This window comes from Phaenicophaeus curvirostris, chromosome 2 (genome assembly GCF_032191515.1).
Source record: "Phaenicophaeus curvirostris isolate KB17595 chromosome 2, BPBGC_Pcur_1.0, whole genome shotgun sequence".
NCBI lineage: Eukaryota > Metazoa > Chordata > Aves > Cuculiformes > Cuculidae > Phaenicophaeus > Phaenicophaeus curvirostris.
The window spans coordinates 9,344,625-9,365,041 of NC_091393.1; the positions used below are offsets into that span (position 1 = coordinate 9,344,625).

At 40.5% G+C, this 20,417-nt stretch overlaps 1 protein-coding gene across 1 annotated transcript; it reads right to left on the reverse strand.

Annotated features, from left to right (window-relative positions):
- Positions 1-948: 948 nt before the first annotated feature.
- SPACA1 (sperm acrosome associated 1) lies at positions 949-19,156 on the reverse strand. The gene is given in 8 exon segments (XM_069850940.1): positions 949-1,043; positions 1,320-1,418; positions 4,060-4,112; positions 8,581-8,711; positions 9,208-9,314; positions 9,671-9,721; positions 9,724-9,771; positions 18,934-19,156. Coding segments are annotated over 8 exon segments (807 nt in total).
- Positions 19,157-20,417: the final 1,261 nt, after the last annotated feature.

Genomic DNA, 20,417 nt, shown 5'->3' on the forward strand with positions numbered 1-20,417 from the left:
GGATCTCCTTGCCACAGGATGTTTTATGTGACAGAAGCTTTCATAGGTACAAGGGGATGCTGAACAAAGCCATGAAATCTATTCAAGATTGCTAACTGCTTCAAAATTGCATCTGGTTTAGAAAACCTGCAAATGCCTGGAAGCTGGAGGAATATATGTGGGAAATATCATACAGCCTTGTCTTGGTTTTGTACTCTTTCCTATACATGCTTTTTTGTCCATTGATTTGATTACAGAGGCAGGTAAATCCTTGGTCTGACCCTATGGGGCTGCTCTTCTGTTTGCATACTTTGGTCTCCTTGATGGCAGAAACGGTTACATGTGCAGATGTTTAGGTAAAATTTAATGAAACTTAAGAAGAAACTTTCAATGATCTTCCCTACCATAACAAATCCTTCCATGTTTCAAAAAGAAACTGGATTATAGTGATTATATAGTAGGTGCTGTGTTTGAAGATCATCGGGAGGTAAGAGGCACTTTACAAAAATATTCTCTGCTTAGACTATATGACTAGTTTCATGTAGTCTAGATTGATAACTTCACAAAATTAAGACAGGTTAAACACATAAATTTAATGTCCTCACAGAAATCTGTCTTTGGTTCTCCGGTTCAGAGGTGACCAGACTATTAACTACCTAAGGAACGAGATCCACCTTAAAATAGAAGTATTTTTACCCATTTCACTTAAAGCTCAGTAATCCAAGACAATGAATGAACTGTAAAAAGTACTTCTTCAGACCAGTATTTGAAACATATTTTAATTTTCTTTATATTGCATTTCTATGTAATCCATTTTTCCCCTAATTTTCTTTAAATACTTCACCTCTGTGAGTGAGGACTCAACCACTTCTTCTATTATTGCTAATGCAGATGATGAGAACACTGTACCTATAGGTTCAGTCTCCAGTTCCTTGAAAGGCCAGTGCAGACCCTGAGGAGCGGGGCTATTTATTCAATGTTACATAGTGCTCTTTTGTTGGCCAGCTTCTCAGTTTGTTTGTGTTCCCCAGATTTTGATTTCCAAATACATTTTACACCACCCCTGAAATGGGAGAAAAAAAAAAATAAATGAAAACATACTTTGAAGCAGGTTTACAGAAATTTCTCTGAATCATTCCCTTCTCATCCACAATCACCGTAACTGCTTTAGGAAGTACTTCTTTCCCATCTCCAGCAGCTTGTTCCTGTTCCTCTGCTGGCAACACAAATACTAAACCACAGAGAAACTCAAATAGTTCACCGTAGGTCATGTTCGTCATCAGTAAAACCATATTTTGATCAAACAAAATGTAAATCACATTGTATGCTGTCCATCTCCCAGTGAAGAATCATAAATGTTGTGTCAAAGATTACACCAACTGTCACAATGATTCCAATTAACAGGCCAAAGGTCAGAACGGCACCTATCATTGTTCTCCCTGGGTTTTTTATTTGCATTTCTGAAGAAAAGAAACACATGGTCATTATAACGTTTATATTTTCAAAGTAATCAGGAATTTAATCCAATGTGCAGGACTGAAAAGGAACAGGGCATGATTATTTACTGTCTGACATCTTTCACAGCCTTCAGGCTTTCACTATATCAGCAAAAGTTAGAGTAGCAACTTTCTATACCTTCTTTACAAAGGCATATCTAATCAAGGAAGATGCAAAGAAATGGAGATCAAGCTATGTAGAAGGGATACATGTCACTTACCAGCCATGAAACACAAAGAACTGCAGTTCCTAAAGACAGGAAAAATTAGAGTGGGAAAGGTATCTGTTTGATACATATTAAGAATGATTAATATAATAATTTTTTTTGCTTTAAGGAATGCTTTAATATAAAAATTTAATGACATATCCATGTAATATACATGAATGATAAAGACAGGAGAATTACCACAGGCTGTCTGCTGCTCAGGGCAGGCTGATTTCTTTGTTCTGTGCCTGGTAACAGGTGCTCCATCATCCAGATCTGAGGCACCGAGGTACCACCATGCTATAGAATAATTCTAACAATGGTAATTGCTGCCATAATAATGATAATAATGAAACCAGGAGAAAGTATGCTAACAAACGACTGGATTCAAGGGTTTAAGTGCTGCTTTTCAGTTCCCTGTCTCTACCTAGACCTGCAAAGCCTTTATTTAAGATAAATAACCCCTGAGCATGGCAAGGGATTGTTCTACATGGCCCAGAAACAGATAGCAAGGAGGAGCTGCATGAAGCTGAGAAATGAAAAATGTAGCAAGGAAATAAATTAAAAAAAACCTATTTTGTAATGCTGCAGCCTATTTGACAATTCATCTAAGGAAACCAAGGGCCCTGGATTACTTAGGATGTTTCTCTAAGACCAAACATACCCATTAGGAGATGACTCTAACAAACAACCGAGAAAGAGTGGAAAATGCTGAAGATGGTCAACCAGCTTCCCTCATCTGTTTTTTTGTCATTGTAAAAAGAAACACCTGGAAACCAAACCCAGTCACCCTGCTGTGAAATTCAGTTGACCTTATTTGTTCAGCCTCATTCAACTAAATCAACGAACCACCAGGCATCTTCCCAGATCATTCCAGCTTTGACAATTTTACACAGGCCAAGCCTAATCACCCTTTCATTTTCCTTCACTTAATTTCCAGAGCAATAAGTTGCTAGCTCATTGCTAACTGGCATGCAAAATTTGTGTACACACTGGCAGGAATTCTGTGTAGCAGAATTTCTATTCCTATTTCATTTCTACTCCTATATAGGGTCCTGTGGCACTGTCTTTACTGTAGTATCTAAGCAACTTTTCCATCACATAATTTGAGTTCCGTTCTCCTACATCACAGAAATTTCATTCTGAAATTGTTAAAATACAGCTCATCTAGAGGTTTCTGCTGATCTTTCTGCAAGATACAGGACAGGTAAGAATGAATGGTGAACTTGCTGAGAATATCATATAGACTAAGTCTGCATATTGGGGTTTTCATAGTAGAGCTACTTGCTTTTAGACTAATTCACTTTACTGACTGGATGGTGTCATTTTAGAATTACATGCAGTTGTGGGGAATGGAGGTTAATGAAATTTTTTTTTGATTTTGCAATTTCATTATTGTAATGTATTTTCCCCTTGCCAAGATGTGAATTTATAACTCTAAGAATAGGTCTGTTTACTGACTGTAACAGGAGCCTGCTGAAGAGAAAAGCAAGTTTCATGTTATCCACAGCTAATCTAGTAAAGTTTTCTTCCTAGGCAAGAAATTCTTCCATTAGTCAAGAACCAGAACTGCCCAAGAGACAACAGGATAATACAAAGGGGAAGCCTCCATATAAACATGTGTTGAAAATGCAGGTAGGAAGCAGACAGGAAAGTGGCTTCCCAATTAGTTGATCTACAATGAGTAAAGAGTGCTTCACACCAGGTGCACTTTTAAGGCCCTGACTGGATGTCTAAAGTCCAGGCAATGCTCCCAACTGCACTCAGACTTTCCAACAGCTCAAATGGTCCAAGCACTGCATATATCCTCCACCCAAGTGCCGATCTGCTATGCCTACGGGGGGACAACCGGCTGGATTAAAGGGAAATTTAAGTGTTATATCTGTTGTTATTACAGCCTGCTAAGAAGCTTGACAGCTTTTATACCATCTTTGCACCACCAGAACAATAGGACCGTAGAAAATGACTGCTTTCTTATTTGGGCTGAAAAAGATACATTGCATACCTCCCTCACACCAAGCACCAGAGGAGGACAGCAGCCCAGACTCTCCAGTGGTGTGGCCCAGTAACAGTATTTGCCTTGTATACCAGTTTAACAAAGCTGCTTTGATTTCTATGCAGTGCGGTGCATCACTGGACTGTTCTCTGCCTTTGTGGAACACTCACATCTAATTTTCTTAAATCCAAATACATTCAGAAGCATTTCTTACCACTGCTAGCATTTCCCACCAGAAAATATCAGCAATACAAATTCTGTCCCTGCATCCTATTAAGTAATTTCTGCAATAAGAAACAGATTCATAATAAAGTATATCGTAACGCATCAAGAAAGTGGAACACTTGCTTTTCAGCACCAGTTCTGTCTAAAGGAAAACTGCTACTTCTGCCAGTTGCACTGCTCCTCTTGATCCTCGTCTTCCCCTGGGTTTTTCATTGAGCTGGAGTTCCTCCTAGACCATGATGTTGACTGTAAAGCAGTGCTCTGTCTACAAGCAGATGCAGTTATTTATACAGTCCAGCAGCCATAGGCATTCTTTCCACCAGTATTCAGATGCAGAAAGTATGTATTAGTTTGGCAGAGAGGAATGAGATTTTGCACCTACAGACTGGTTTCCTCCCTTCCCCCCTCCAATATAACTGTGCTGTGAAGGTTTTTGTTTCCTTTCTAGATTAGCCATAAACTTTTCTTATGTATTGAAAGTGTATGGATATATTCTAATGGCAGAGCAGGATTACATACAGAGGAAATCCAGGCTGTTAATCTTGGGTAGTAAAGTTCTGCATTTCATTTCTGTGCAAATGCAAGGACAATGTGGCCATGCTGATTACATGTTTGTACAGCAGTCAGTTACAGAGATGTGACTTTTCTCTCTCAAGGAAGATATTCCACTGGAGTCATCAGCAGGAAATATACTGAAGAGAGATGGGGGCTAGAATGGCTTTTGAGATGCAGAAACATTACTGTGTTCATCTCCACAGTAGTGCCGCTAGACACCGCTCGCTCTCTCGCTCATGAGAAGCTTGGAGCACAGCTGGGATCTCAGTAGGCTGACACCTTTCACACAGCACCCTAATGAGGATCATTCTCTGCTCTTGCATTCCTCCCTTGCAGAGTCCTCCCTCCTCACAGGACTATTATTAGCAAATATGAATAAATCACCTTCCAACTCCCAAGTCTTCACAAAACACCGAACATCACAACAAGCGGGACTGTGAAATCCTGTCTCAGGGCAGTGATTTTGTAAGAAGGACATATAGATATGTCAGTTATTAAAATATGGGATTTTTCTTGCCAAGGTCCCAATATTTTTTTATGAAGACAAAATACCTTTTCCCTGTTATGTTTTTCTTACTGTAAAAGACAAAGACAACTCATAGGTCTTAACAGTTATGAAAACAAGTGGAAGAGCCAAATAACAAAAGACCACTCACTTATGCAAAAAGGTCATTATGACTGTTCACCAAAAGGTCACTGAGATGCACAGTGATCCCTGGTAAAGGACACATGGATGTTCTCTGCATAGATTTAAAATGAACTCCTATGTAGTTTTGCAACATGGCAAATACACACAAATTCCTCTGAGGTTTTACCTGCCCTTTTGCAATATCTTTCCTTTCTTCCACTGCCCACGCCTCAAAATCTGAAGCATAGGTGTCATGCTATGTATTTTCAAATGGTGGCTTTGGGGCCAGGCTTGCAGATCTGGTCACTGAATCTGGACCTTGCTGTTCATGCAGGTAAAACATCAGAACTCTGGGAAAAGGAGAAAGGATGGGACAAAAGTGAACACATTCACTCCTTTTCTGCTGTACTGACAATTTTTAGCTCTGTCAATGACTTCAAGGCTTTCTCTCTAGGAAAGTGCCAAGAAGAAAGGCCGCTCGCAGAGCAAACACATTTCCACTTCCCCCACCCCATCCTGTAGCACTGACATGAAGAAATGTACTTCTGTGAAATAGTGAAAAGACTGATCTAGGTGATGAGAAAGACATAGAAACTTAAGCTGGTTGACTTGAGTGAGGCAGAGAGGTGGTCAGAATTGCCTCAGGTGGATTTAAAAAAAAAAAAAAGGTAATTGAGTTAATGGAGAAGACCCACTCTTTTCCTGACTAGAACCGATTTGACCTTTCAGCTGAACATGAGCCAGCAGTGGCCCAGGTGGCCAAGAAGGCCAGTGACATCTTGGCTTGTATCAGAAACGGCGTGACCAGCAGGTCCAGGGAGGTTATTCTCCCTCTGTACTCGGCACTGGTGAGACCGCTCCTTGAATCCTGTGTTCAGTTCTGGGCCCCTCACCACAAGAAGGATGTTGATGCTCTGGAGCGAGACCAGAGAAGAGCAACAAAGCTGGTGAAGGGGCTGGAGAACAGGCCTTATGAGGAGCGGCTGAGAGAGCTGGGGTTGTTTAGCCTGGAGAAGATGAGCCTGAGGGGAGACCTACAACTACCTAAGAGGAAGTTGTGGAGAGGATGGTGCTGACCTCTTCTCTCAAGTGACAGGGGACAGGACAAGAGGGAATGGCTTTAATCTCCACCAGGGGAGGGTTAGTCTGAACATTAGGAAAAAAATTTTTCACAGAAAGGGTCATTGGGCACTGGAACAGGCTGCCCAGGGAGGTGGTTGAGTCACCTTCCCTGGAGGTGTTTAAAGGATGGGTGGATGAGGTGCTGAGGGGCATGATTTAGTGTTCGACAGGAATGGTTGGACTCGATGATCCAGTGGGTCTTTTCCAACCCGGTGATTGTATGATTCTGTGATCTCCCAAGATCTATACAAGACCCTCTTCCCATAGACCACTTGGCCTGTTGTACAAGGTGCTGGTGCCCAGACAGGGAGGGACTGGCAGGGCGACTCTCGGGAGGAACAGCTGGGACCACCCTGTCCTGGACACAGCTGTTTACAGCCAGCTCCAGGCAACTCCAGCTGATCCAAACGGGTGGGGATGGCAGCCAGCTAGGGCAGCTCACCACAGCCACCCAACCTGTGCTGACTAGAGATCTTCATGGGCAGTTTTGGATGCTGGAAGAAATTCCAGTTCAGTCCTGTAGATCACCTACAAAAGGAGACTTTTGTCCTGTTTCTGATGCTGATTTTATGATTCTGCCCTACTTGACATTGCAGCTTGGAGACCTGATAGATAAATGGCAAAGAAAAAGATGTTTGCCCAGCAGAGAGACTTAGATTTTCTGAGGTAGAGAGAGAAGCCATCTCACTTGCCAGGGGTGATAAACTTGCCTCAAATTCCATAATCCTTATTTAAAATAATCTTTTAATGAGGAACTGGGAAAGGCAGCTCTGTACCATGGGCAGAAATGTTGCCCCTCTCCAGAGTCTAAACAACACAGCATGCTATGCTTCCAGAGGACAGAGCAGTTCTGCAAAATACAAGGCAGCAGCTAAGAAAGTCTATGTCTGAATACAAGGAGTCTTACCACATCCACTGATGCTGTCAGAAGGATCCTTCTCATTTCACCCTGATCCTGTTGGAAAAGCATAGGCAATCTGATCTGGCTAAACTTCTGACCATCCACAGAGCGCAACACTAGATCTGTATGATGAAAGTCCCAGTACAGCCTCAGCCAAAGGATGCTGATCTGGCACTAAGCAGCTCAACCCATTCCTTTTAAGCTACTTAACAAGCTTTTGAGTTCAGATTTCTGTATCGCCATAAATATATTCTGAACCAATAAATCTCAATCCTTGTAAGAAGTTCTCAGTGGGTAGGTCTGTTGGGTAGGTTTCATCTGACCGCTTTTCACCAGGACTACTCAGTCACAGCTTAAACACAAGTGTGTGAGTCCTCCTGTTGATGACTCACTGACTTCAGTCAATGAGACCATTTGCATGCCTAAACCTAACACAGATTATGTGTTCTGCTAATTCAGGTCTCAAAAAGGAAGCTTCCTCTGTACAAGAAGTAATGTAGAGTCTGAATATTGGGACAAAAAAATAAAAAAAAAAAAGCTTTGGATGTCTTATGAGTGCCAGATGGATTTAGAAAATGAATAAACAAATTCCATGTTATGTACAATGTCAGAAAGGACTTCAATAGAGATACAAAAAACAGCCTATCTGTGAAGAGAGTGAGGGAAAAAGCATGATTCCAAGCCAGACGGTTTTACCTAGGTAAGCAACATGGAGGGGAGAAACATGAGGATTTCTCCACAGATTTATTTCTTTCTAGTCTGCCATAATTTTACATAAGACCTGAATCTACATTATTTCAGGAAAAGCTTAAAATTTTCATGAGCAAGCCACTTTCACCCTTTCTCTGATTAGGAAAGGTAGAGTTTCTGAGCGGCTGTTCTCATGGTTTGAGAAAATCAGCACACTGCTACCTTTCCTGATCAATTCAGCAAAAATCCCATTAGTAGTGGAAGTGAGAAAGACAGTACTGGGAAACTGCCTCATGATGTATTATTTTTAATGTTAAACTTTGCTAAATCCATTGTGTATAATCTAATTCCAAATGGCCACAAAAATTAAAAACTCAAAGGTTGTTTTCCTGCTTCAGTATTGAAGTGGAAAGGAGATTTAACTGCAGAACTCATCCTATGTGGCTAAGTGAGGCAAAAAGATGTCTATGTTAACCAACCTGGGTGCAGTAAAAAAATAAGCAGGTAATAGAAAAGCTTCCTTATTTTAGCTTGAGTTTTTACAGAAGATAAAGGAAATACTCATTCCTAACACAAGGAACCTCTTCACTCCCATCCTGCCATTTTCCTTTATGTGTCTCTTTTATTGGCCTGCATTTCATGACAGTTATTACCACAGCACACAAGGTCCTACCCATATACTACTGGTGACATGCAATCTTACGAAGATTGAATACAACATAAAAAACACAAGGCCATATCACTAGAAGACTGTAAGTATCTCTATGAGATCCCCGGTTGTTGTGTAGACTGCGTGTTTCACAGAGGTAATTGTATTTCCATCTTCTTGAGTTTCACACTGAAAAGTAACAGAATAGGCACCTCTGCAAACTTCCATAATAAAAGCTGAATCACTGGGAAGAATGTGCACTGTCTAGTCATATATAAAATCAAAGAAAAGGAGAGGGGTGTATTTTTACATACAGAACTGCAAAGACGAGTTGCATTGTGACAGACTCACAGAAAAGTGCTTATCCTACTTCAACAGCTTTCAATCTGTCAAGACCTCTTGGCCCCTGGAAAAATTCCTCACATGTCACCAGCACCTCCTACTTTAATAACTGGGAAGGGCAAAGTCGTTGTGACTTGCTGGCATGTATTCACTCACCAGACACTATGCCCCATTTCTCTGAAATAACAGTAAACATTACTCTCTAAAATTATCGTTCCCCATGAAATTGAAGCTGCATTAAGGAGCAAACCCATCTGAGTCCTCATATTACCAACTTGCCAGTGAGAAATCACTGTTTATTTGGGTTATGACAGCAAAAGAAATAATCTGCTCAGATGTCTGTACAGTTTAGATGGAGCATACAGTAAATAGATGAACTATGCAATTTTTCAGCACAAAGTGGGGTTCAATTACTCACCTTATTTGGAATTAGCATCTTCCAAATGTAGTTAAATCAATTTTCAGGAGGTATATAAATACAAGGCATCTTTGCGCTGGCATGGCCCTCAGAAATTGGTATTCCCCCTATAGGTGGAATTTTTAATAGGTACATCATCAACTATCATAAAGTTAATAATTCTTCAAACCACAGAATGGGACTTGGAAATTATCCTTTCCCTTAAAATTACTTCAAATACTTTTTGCTTGGTCTAATATCTGGAACAAAGCATGCAGCAGAAAAATGGTATTTTACAGGGACTTGAAATCAAACAGACATCAGTACAGAAATGAGATCTGAAACTACTGGATTGCTCAACAGGGTACTTGGAGGGTGGAATGCAATCACCGTGTTCCACTTCCACCACACTAACAGAGTATAAGGCTGTTTCCTTCAATCAATTTATTTGCTCTAGATTACTGTATCACAGTGTTTCAGTTACATCCACAGTCTGCAGTCCCCCAGCAATCCTCCACAAGGGCAATACATTTGCTTCAGTCCCAGGGCATCTACTGGTTAACAGAACTTCTTGAATGCCAATCCCTTTGTGGTGAAAAAAAAATGTATTTCTCTCTGTGTCTTCATTTCCTTTGAACTCTGGTTTTTATTTTTCTTTTTTTCTGGATGTTAATATGATCTATCTACCAAATACCAGGCAAACTAGATCTTAACAGCGTGCCTGCTAAAGTTATCCCATGTTGGTATCTAAGATTTCAAGATAACATTTACTTCTGTCAGACTCTGCATCACAGAGAGCCAGATTCTTAGAATCATCATGTGTCAGAAGAAGGATTCAAAATGAATTCAAAACTTTTCTTACGGAAAAAGAATTTGAAGTGACACTAATGTATGTTCTGCAAAACAGTTAATTCACTTTAAATATCAAAGTATTTAGGCTCCTGGCCTTTAAATGCTCAAATCAGATGGCACAGAGAATCCTGTACAAACTGCCAACTCAGTCTGCCTCCAGTCTTGTGACTGTCTGAGTGTCTTCAACTCCCACTAAGGTCAACAGAAGCTGAAGGCTCTAAAAACCTCCTGGCACCGGGACTGGGACATCTCAAGTTACCTAACAGTGACCAACAATGAGTGATATGCCAACAGCCTCCAAAATGATGCCTCTCTGAGCATGAAGACTTGTGGTCAGTGAGAAACAGATGGAATCAATTCTTACCCACCAGGACTCTATCTGCAACATGGAGGGTACTGCTGAAGACAAAGAACAGGAGACAACCGAACACAATTGTGTAAATCAAGGAAAATTCCCACACAGTGTTCAAGGAAGCAAAAAAAATGTTCACTCTCCCTATCAGGATTTCAATGGGAACATCCCCGTTTTGACAATTACAAACAAATTCAAAACAAGTGCTATAATTGTTTTTGCCAAACAGTGTGTACACAGTTCATTGGAATGACATAGATTGTGGGGGAGGCAAGAATAATATGTTTAGGGCCAGTAAACACTGAAGGTTTTGCCATTTTTCCAGAAGCATTTTGTTTACTAATAGGCATGGGAAGAGGAGAGTTAACCCTCATCTTGCAGTAGAATAATAAATAGGAAATTCGTTTGAATATTGCATTTGTGATGCATCTGCCTTCCTGCAATGTGTATTATATAAACCAATGGATTTCAGAATGTCTCAGAGATGTCATGTAACTCGTGAAACCGTACATCTAGTGACAGAGGGAGGCAACACCACTTACTGAAAATGACACAAAATGAGGATCGTTCTCCACTCCAGAGAGTGTCTCATCTCATGGATACAGAGACAGACAGAGACATACAGAGACATACAGAGACAGAAACCTATGAAAACCCAAAAGGCTGGCTTGATAAAACCTGGGTGCTGGGCTAACCATAGTCACGTTCATCAGGAAAAATCTCACCATGTCTTACCTACATGAATGAGTCTACGGAGATGCTCTAACAAATGCAGTCTTAACTATACAAGCCACCCTAACAGAAAACTGGACACTATGCAGTAAATACATTCCCCAAATGAAATTCACCCAGAGAAATGGAAATTAATAGACTGGTGGAAGGTGGGGGGATGAAAAGGGATGCTCCACAATGAACTGAATACTTAGCATTACAAAAAAAGCAGTTACTAGACAAATTTAGAGTTAGGAGTGGCCAAAACAACTAGACCACAATGAGACTAAGGCAAATTTGAGGCAGGTATGACATTACATCATTAATATATGCTTTAAGTATGCTTTAAGACCTCTGTAAATCTGGACTTTATAGGGAAAAAATAATGGAGTCAGTTCAGAAAGCAAGAAATAGAAAGGGCTAGATAGATGAATCTAGGGAAGAAGAAGGAGTATGAAGGACACAAAGAGCTTACAGCTTTACTGGAAGAACCAAGAAGCTACCTTTCAGCCTTTCAACAGACAAACATGTCATGCATTGAACAGCCTAGACTAGAATGAAGGCTACAAACATGATCTGAAGTCCAGATACAACACCAGATATGCCCTTTTCTTTTTTGTTAGAGCTTCTCTTTCCTGGTTCTTCAGTAAGACTATACACTTTTCAGTATTAAAGGAGTCAAACATTTATATTGGATCTGATTGGGATGGAATCAACTTCCCTCATAGCAGCCCTCACAGTGCTGTGCTTTGTACTGGTAGCTGGAAGGGTGTTGATAACACACTGATGTTTTGGCTACTGCTGAGCAGTGCTCCCACAGCATCAAGGCTGTCTCTCTACCTCTTCACACTCCACTCCCGCCAAAGGCCAGCAGGCTGGGGCTGGGCAAGAGGCTAGAAAGGAACACAGCCCTGCTTCCCTGAAAGTGTCTGGACATCATCCGCTGATGGAAAGTAGAGAAAAATTGTTTATCTGTTTCCTTTGCTTTGGTGCACGGCCGTTGCTTTTCTTCATTAAACTGCCTTTATCTTGACCCATGAGGTTTTCATCTTATTTTCTGCTGCTGTTGCACTGAGAACGGGAGTCATAGGACAGCTTGGTGGCATCCAGCCAAGGTTAACCCACCACAACATTAACTCTGAGGGACCAAAGATAAAATGGAGACAAAATTTAATGAAATTCCCTGGAAATATGGAACGTTTGAGACATCTGCTTAAGGGATGGGACATAAGGAAGATCTTCTTAGATCCAGAATATGCATGCATCAGAGCAAGTGAGGTTATTAAGAGTATGGAGACACAAATACAGCATCAGTATACGGAACATAAAAGCAGATTTGAAGTGATGAAGTAAAGAAAGAGAAATATTTAAGTATGTAGAAGCAAAACCAACAATCTCCTAAACCTGTTCTCAGATGTGAAATAGGAGAGAATCAAGGAAGTTCTGTCACTGGAAATTTGAAAAAGTGGCTGGAAGAAATAAAAAGGCATACTCTAGAAAACATCAGACTGATAAGGGCAAAAACTTGACTCTCTCTTTTTTTTTGTGGCCTTACCAGAAGGCAAATTTGTTCAGACAAAAATAATATCATTTCTGATTCAAGAGTGCTTCCTAAGCAATATAATTACCAACTCACAGCAGTTTCTATCATCACCTCAAATGCAGAGTTATCTTCTTAAGGCTCATCTCATTTTTCCTCTCTCCCTTCCTACTCCAGAATGATACCTCCCTCTCCATGGCACAATTTCCAAATCGTATAAATGTGGAATACAGAACAGGCTACTGCAGGCAAGCAATTTTTTGGCAATATTGTATGTGGGAAGACATCTGTGAGAAGCATCAGAAGATCTTTCATCTTCTGAACATCTCACAGATGTTCACAAATAGCGAAAATTGTTACTTTGGGGAAGGCAGCTCGTGTGCCAATAAATGTAGGAAACTGGTTTAAAATAGGAGCTCGCAGGCTGTGAAATTAATAAAACAACAGATCTGACCTAAACTCCTAATGACAATCAGCTTGATTGTTTTTGTTAATTATAGTTATTGGCAATTGAAATCAATGAGAGGTGAATGAGGGCAAGCAAATTACAACTGCTAAATTGCTACAGTTAGCACTTTTTTTTTTTTCCAAAAACAAATGACAATATGTTTTATTCATCTGCTTTGCAACTTACCACATGTAACTGCATAATCCAAATTCTACTTCCGTGGACACTGGCATTCAGACCTGAATGTAAAGTCTGAAGTTACATCTATAATACAAAGACAGGGATGGAAATGCCCAATTAACAGGAAACTCACTCCTTGAAATCTTTTCTACTTTTTAGTTGAAATGGTATTTGCCAAATTTTTGCTTTCACTAACTGAACCAGAAAAGCAAGACATTTATGAAAAATTTATCATAAAATCCAGTGTGAATAGCATTCATGTTTAAACATTAAGAGGATTCTTGAAAAAGAAAAAAAAATATTTTTCTTATAAACCACGCTATGATGTTAAATTAGCCTACTGAATTCTTTCAGAAGTGTGGTGTCTAGGTTCTATGCAAATTATAGGTCTTCCCTGAAAAGAGTTAAGAAAAATTTTCATTGAACAATATTTAGTTAACTAGTTTCCTTGGTCTTTCTGGCTAACATATACCTTCCCACATGATTTTTTCCCCATCACACTTCAGGGTCAGGTTTAGGCAGCTAGCACAAAGATGAGTCAACCAGGTACAGTATTTTAATTAGATACTGGGGTTTAATCACTATGATTGGGTTCCTTCCATTTTGTTGTAGTACTTCGAGGTTACAGAATGGGTTTCACAGAATGTACAAAAGCAAAAGGTTCTCATCTCCATCTGGGATTCAAATCTGTATTATATATTTTATTCCTTATGGCATGCAATTTGAATGTTTGTTTATAAGGATGCTGAGATACAGTAAATGTTCTATAGTGAAACTAACTTCGTGAAGCTTCTTTGGAAACTATTCATTAAATATGCAATAGGTCTTTTCAATTCTTTCAAATGCAAAGAGAAAGCACTATGACTGTTTTTACAAGTCTACACTGCCAGTCCCGCCTACTCAGATTATTTTTTTTCTGATAACAAATACTTACCAATGTAAAGTTTGCTTTCACTGTCTCTCATTTTTTTTATATTCAAGATTTATGTTTACAAAATGTTTTTTCTGTGCAGCAATGCAAGTTTATATATCACTTCTTGCTACTAAATCTCTGAGTAACATTTCCATTTTTCACACAGTATCCAAAACTCTAAATTTCTCAGGCTGAAAGGAACAGATCCATTTCTCTTGCAGTCAGTGATATACAGATATAAACCCTGAATTCCTCCATTGCAAAGGATTTACACTACAGCAGCATAGTGCATTCTCCACAATGATGCACTGATACTGAACTGCTTTTCCCAAAGTTATAAGTGAACCATCAGTCTTATTCTTCAGTTATCTCTAACTGTCTCTATGGCTTTGACATTTACTTCAGCATATAAGCTGTGCTTGTCAGAACAGTCTTCTAGTGCATGCACAACAAACCTTAAACAAGAACTTGACTATCCAGTTGAATGATAAAAAAATCCAACCTTAGCCAAAATATAAGGAAAAATATGATAAGACTAAAATCCTATGAAAACAGACACAAACTTTAAAACAGCTAGTGTATCCTCGAACTTTATCTGTAGTGGAACTTAAAAAATAACAACTTCTTTAGAAGATGGTTTCCACCATGAACATCCGATCATGTTTCCCTTATTTTTTTTAAATCAATGGCGCAGTCATTCAACAGTCTTATCTAACAACAACAGCAAAGAAAAGGAGGGGAATTTAAGGATCCTGTCTACAGTCTAAATACAGTCCTGTTTTCACCTTGTACTGTGTTAGTTACACTCATTCGTGTGCGCAGAATAAACGTAAACATCCAACAATGAAAGGAAAAGAGGGCAAGGGTATCTTCAGATGATGTCAATTCTCAACTCAACAGATTTCTCACAAATCATATCAGGTCATGGTAAACCCCAAACATCTACCCTGGAAGTATGCCTTACAGTGGTTCAGTCTTGAGGTGACAAGCTGAGTGTAGCCTCAGCAGGGTGTCATCATATCTGAAAGGAAAAGCTGCCTTTTCCAATCCAGACATATCTATTTAAATTAAAAAAAAAAAAAACCAAACCAAACAAAAAAAAAACCAACAAAAAAAACCAAAAAAAACCCCAAAAAGCTTCACAAACAAGAAGGGACACAAAACTTCAGATATTACTAACACAAGTTTGAGGGGCTTCGCCAATTAGCAAAAGCAAACATATACTAATTATAGGTGAAGATATCAACCATGATACCCTTTCAGGTTGCTTCTGGCTTCAGAAGCGCCACAATATGCAATGTGACACTTCTATCAGAGTTTCATAATGTTGAACAGACTATACTTCTAAATAAAAAAGATACTGTATTTTCTAAGTAGTAATACTCCAAATAAACCTTTAAACATATCTAAACATTGCAAGCTGGGTGATTCTAAATTAACAAGTTAATCAGGAATCACTAATCCTGATTTCTGATTTAATGATTTTTTTTTAAAAAAAAAAGCAATGAAAAGCACGAACCCTCCATGCCAATATTGCAATGCAAAGTTTTGTATTGCTTCTTTTACATGCATTTCCTCCACACATTTTAAATGAACCAAAATGTTAAGAAAGCTTCCAATAAGAAAGTACAGACCTTTCCACTTATGTAAGATAGCTGGTTCTGGTTGCATCAGGTTCAGATAAAAATATAGCGTCGGGCCTCTGCAAAAAAAATTATGTATATAGCTGCCATTAGCATTAATAGGAGTTACATATGTAAATCCCACACATGTTGATAAGAATGTGCTAAGGAACTGCATTTACATTCCTATCAGGGGGCTGCAATTAGTACCAGCACGGCACAGGCAGTCTGTATTCCTCTCTCCATTTGGAAGCCTTGTAAAACCTATGTAGAACAGATAATCTTTGCCACTATACACCATATTAATTACAAGCCACATCACAGCATACATGCAGAATATTTTGACAAGCGCTTCTTACCAAAAATGTCAACAGAGAGCACTCAAAGTCATGGTTGTGAACTGCAGGGGAACAAGCTCACCCCGGAGCCTGGCATCTTCACAACACTTGTCAAGTATTGTGGCTTTAGTGTTCACGGGGTCCTGGAGGTCAAAGTGCAGCAGGCAGGGAAAGTAGCATGGCTCCATCCCCAAAGGGGCACTGCAAGGGGCAGCTGAGGGGCTGCAGCTTTCCCAGGATGGAAATCTTTCTATGGACAATCGGCTTTGTGCTTTAAAACACATCAGCTGTGACCCTGTGCGGTTCGTTGCTCCATGACAGACGGAAAGGGTTTGCACGTATCCGAATCTCCTTAGCCCACACTTTTGGCTATGAGAGTGACAAGCAGATCTGGAGCTTTCCCCGTCTCCCCAGCCTCCCCTCCTTGAGGGGGACCCCTGTGATGCTGCATTGCTTAATAAAGCACCAAATCCACTCCAACACCTTCCCACTGCCTGCATATGACACTGAGGAGAGATCATTCCATCCTGGCAGTGATTTAGCTTTGCTCAGGAAGCACAGCTCTGCACAGCCCAGCAAATATCAGCTCTTCCACACGAAACCCTGCTCTCCTTGCACCCCTTGCCTCCAGAGAGGGAAGCCAGGTGGGAAAGGGGGAACTCCAGGGAGTGGGAAGGACTGGATCTGCAGGAAAAGGCACAAGCCTCGACACCTGACCATGGTACCGCACCTCCACACTTCCACCCCGTAGCCAGGGTGGCTGCTCCGGCGCCCCGAGGCTGCAGCAGGGAACCAGAGTGAGAACAGCTTGCAGCCACTCTGTTTGCCATTCCCTGGTGATGGGAATGCTGCATTCGCATGCTAGAGCACAAGCCCCTCTTTCTAATAAAACAGATGGCAAACTTTGTGGCGTCTCAGCTTTGTGGCTACCTGCTAAAGGTGGTCCCAAGTAATGATATTTGCATTTGCAACTAAAGCTTTTGCTGCTCCTAAGCCCAGAAGTGCGGGTCTAGTTTCAAATCTTTGTGGCTGACTCCTTTTTCTTAGAATCTTATCCTAGGTTTTCCACCACACCTTTCAGCTCCGCTGACGCCAAAGCCCTGTGCAAAGCGGGTGGGGTTGGGTGCATGGGGGTGGTACAAACTGAAGAAATCATAGAATGGGTTGGGTTGGAAAGGACATTAAAGATCATCCAGCTCCAACCCCCTTGCCATGGGCAGGGACACCTTCCTCTGGTTGCTCCAAGCCCCATCCAACCTGGCCTTGAACACCTCCAGGGATGGGACAACCTGTTCCAGTGCCTCACCACCCTTACAGTAAAAAAATTTCTTCATAATATTTAATTTAAATCTCCCCTCTTTCAGCTTTCAGCTTCTTCCATTCCCTTCTGTCCTATGCACCTATCTTCAGTGCGGGAAACTTGCAGTCATGAACAATGGGCACATTGGACAACAGTTCTGATTGTGCCAGGCCAGAAGTTAGAGAATATAAGAGCCTGCCTGCAATGAGTGTTCCTACCATCCAAAATCAGTGACTGCCAGTGATGCTCCCACGTTTTACACAGAAACCATGTTATAGTCACTGCTTTGATGTTCAGAAAGCCTCTGCAGATGCCCCAAGCTATCTGGGCGAGAACTTCCTCCTCAGCAAGAATGACTTCCATCAACCACCACATTTCCCCAGAATAAAGAAGCACAACCCACAGGCGGTTGCCTTGTGAGTGCAGAGCTGGACCTGGGCTGCATGAAATTTGCTTTCATGGGAGCTGAAAATGAACAGAGCTCTCCCTGCATTTGAGATTACCCATGTATCTTATCTTTTTGACATAACCAGAATAACTTCTTCCCAGGACACCTGCTCTCACATGTGCAATAGCGAATATGGAAGAAAATTCCTGGAACTGATCATGCTACTTCCCTAAAGGCTAGAAGAAAGATTATTACTTTTATAAAATACTTGGGAGTCCCTCAGATGTTGAAGGCAGAGAAAGCTGGAGAAGTGGGAAAATCCTATTTGATGGGTAATGAACCATCATCTATTCAATAAAGTTCATGAAACTGTCAAAGTTGATGTTGTCAAAATAATAATTATATCCTTATTAGTAATAGCTTCTATTTTTATATCTTCAGGACACAACGTCATCTAGAACTAGGAAAAAAATCAATATTGAATACAACCAGCTGTCTTCAGAGAAGGGAAAAATGTTGACAAATTAGATTAAATTCAAGAGTGTATTCTGGCTTTTCTTTCATCGAGATATTTTCATCACACTTTCTAATCTGTATGCATATGTAATATATATCTATATATACACAAAGGTACAAATATATTCTGTGTCACTGTGGCTGTTTGTGATGGGATGCAGGAGACATTTTCCATGAAAGAAAGATTAACAGTTTCCGGAAAAGTGGGACTATGTACTGCTGTGGGAGAAATAGATCTTCACCATCTCTACAGAATAAGCAGAAACTCCACTTTTTAGGCTGAGACCCAGTAAAAGGTTGGATGGCATTTTGTGTATTTTCTCAACATTATTAGTAAGCAGCAAGGTCATTTCAGTTCCTTTCTTGAACTTCACGTACTTGGTGTGAGTCTTCATCTTTTTCTATTGTCTATCTTCTGCTCAGACCCTCTGATTTTTTACAGACCCTTCTTATTTTTCTGTTTTGTTTTTTTTTTAAAAGAAGATAACAATACTAATGGTGACAGGCAATATCCACTTGGCTCATGCTTTCAAGTGGCTCTGTGTAGCAGTAGTGAGCTCCCAAGTGGGCAGGGTTGTTCCACCTACTCGTATTGCTCTCACAGCTGGCTGTACCACAGGCTGCCCAGAGAGCAGACTGGCAAACAAACAGATTGGAAAGAGCTTGCAGCTGCTTGTTCTTCTCCCCAGTCTCAGGACAGCCATAAAGTGTTTCTGCAGTGGGAGTATGTATTTGGAAGCTTTCTTCCAGGCTGCTCCTTTTCTCTCCTCGCTTGGCACCATCTCCCACGCAATCATTTTCCTCAGCCATTTACAGGAAGAACAGTCTGCCTGGACTTGTAGCCAGTATCACTCCCCTTCCCAGGGTTAGGAACAGTGGGCAGAGTTACAGTACTCTTTAAAATTACTCATATGTGAAGCTGGGGATGAGAGATGCAGTTTGGGGCAGCAGGCAGAGCTTCTTAAGTGTGAGAAACACCTGGAATATGATTAGCTCTTGATTCTGCCTTCAGGCTACATGGGATGTGAACTTTCAATTTAGCCATATAATGCAAAATGGTTTCTTGCTGACTTTATTAGTCTAGTTGCTAATTAATAGACCAAATAGCACCATTGCCACAATGCCAACAGACTTGTACTTTCGCCTGAACTCACTCTCAGCAAGAACATGGCTAGATTAGATGCTCAGTAGTTTTCTGAGTTAATAACTGTACTTGTGAAAGGTTCAAGTGGTGTGCCGCCAAATTACATAGACCGCATCTACAGTGAGCCAGAGGAGTATTATCTCTTTTATTCACACTGATAACACAGGTTGTTAACAAGGTAAGAAAAATGTTTGATACACTTAGAAAACATGAGTTCTATGCAGTGCTGTTGTCTGTGATAGGACTCTGTTGGCCAATACAATTTCTTTATTCTCTGTGCATGGCCAATAAATAATTCTGTAACTCATATCTCACAGAAAGCTCCTGCAGCAGGAACTCATGCCAGAAGGTCAGCACATGTGTAGTGGTCAAAGGGAGATGGGCAACAGTTTTGAAAAATGCCTTGTCTTGTTTTGTTCCTATACACAGATAATAGCATGCTTCTTCCACTGGGTAAGAATTGTTGCCATAGTAATGTTTCCAGCACTCCCTTGGATCAATAGCAGAACACAGGGTTTTTCAGGTATTTCTGTTGTTTGCAAGCCTGCAGTCATATCCCATATATATTTCTCTTCCCTTCTATAAAATAAGTATGTTCAAAGATCTTTCAGCGCTATAGAATTATGTGAACAAAGAACATAAACATGGTGTATAAAGATCCTGAGTCAGAATCAGGCCTCTAACAGACAAGTGCAGCTCTGCTTAGACAGTAAAGTTGCATTTGCTTAAAGCACCGAACGTGGCCCTTGTAGGCCTACCAACGCCTCTCCAAATGCAGGAATCATAGAATCATCGAAACATAGAATCACCAGGTTGGAAGAGAACCACCGGATCATTGAGTCCAACCGTTCCTATCAAACACTAAACCATGCCCCTCAGCACCTCATCCACCCGTGCCTTAAACACCTCCAGGGAAGGTGACTCAAA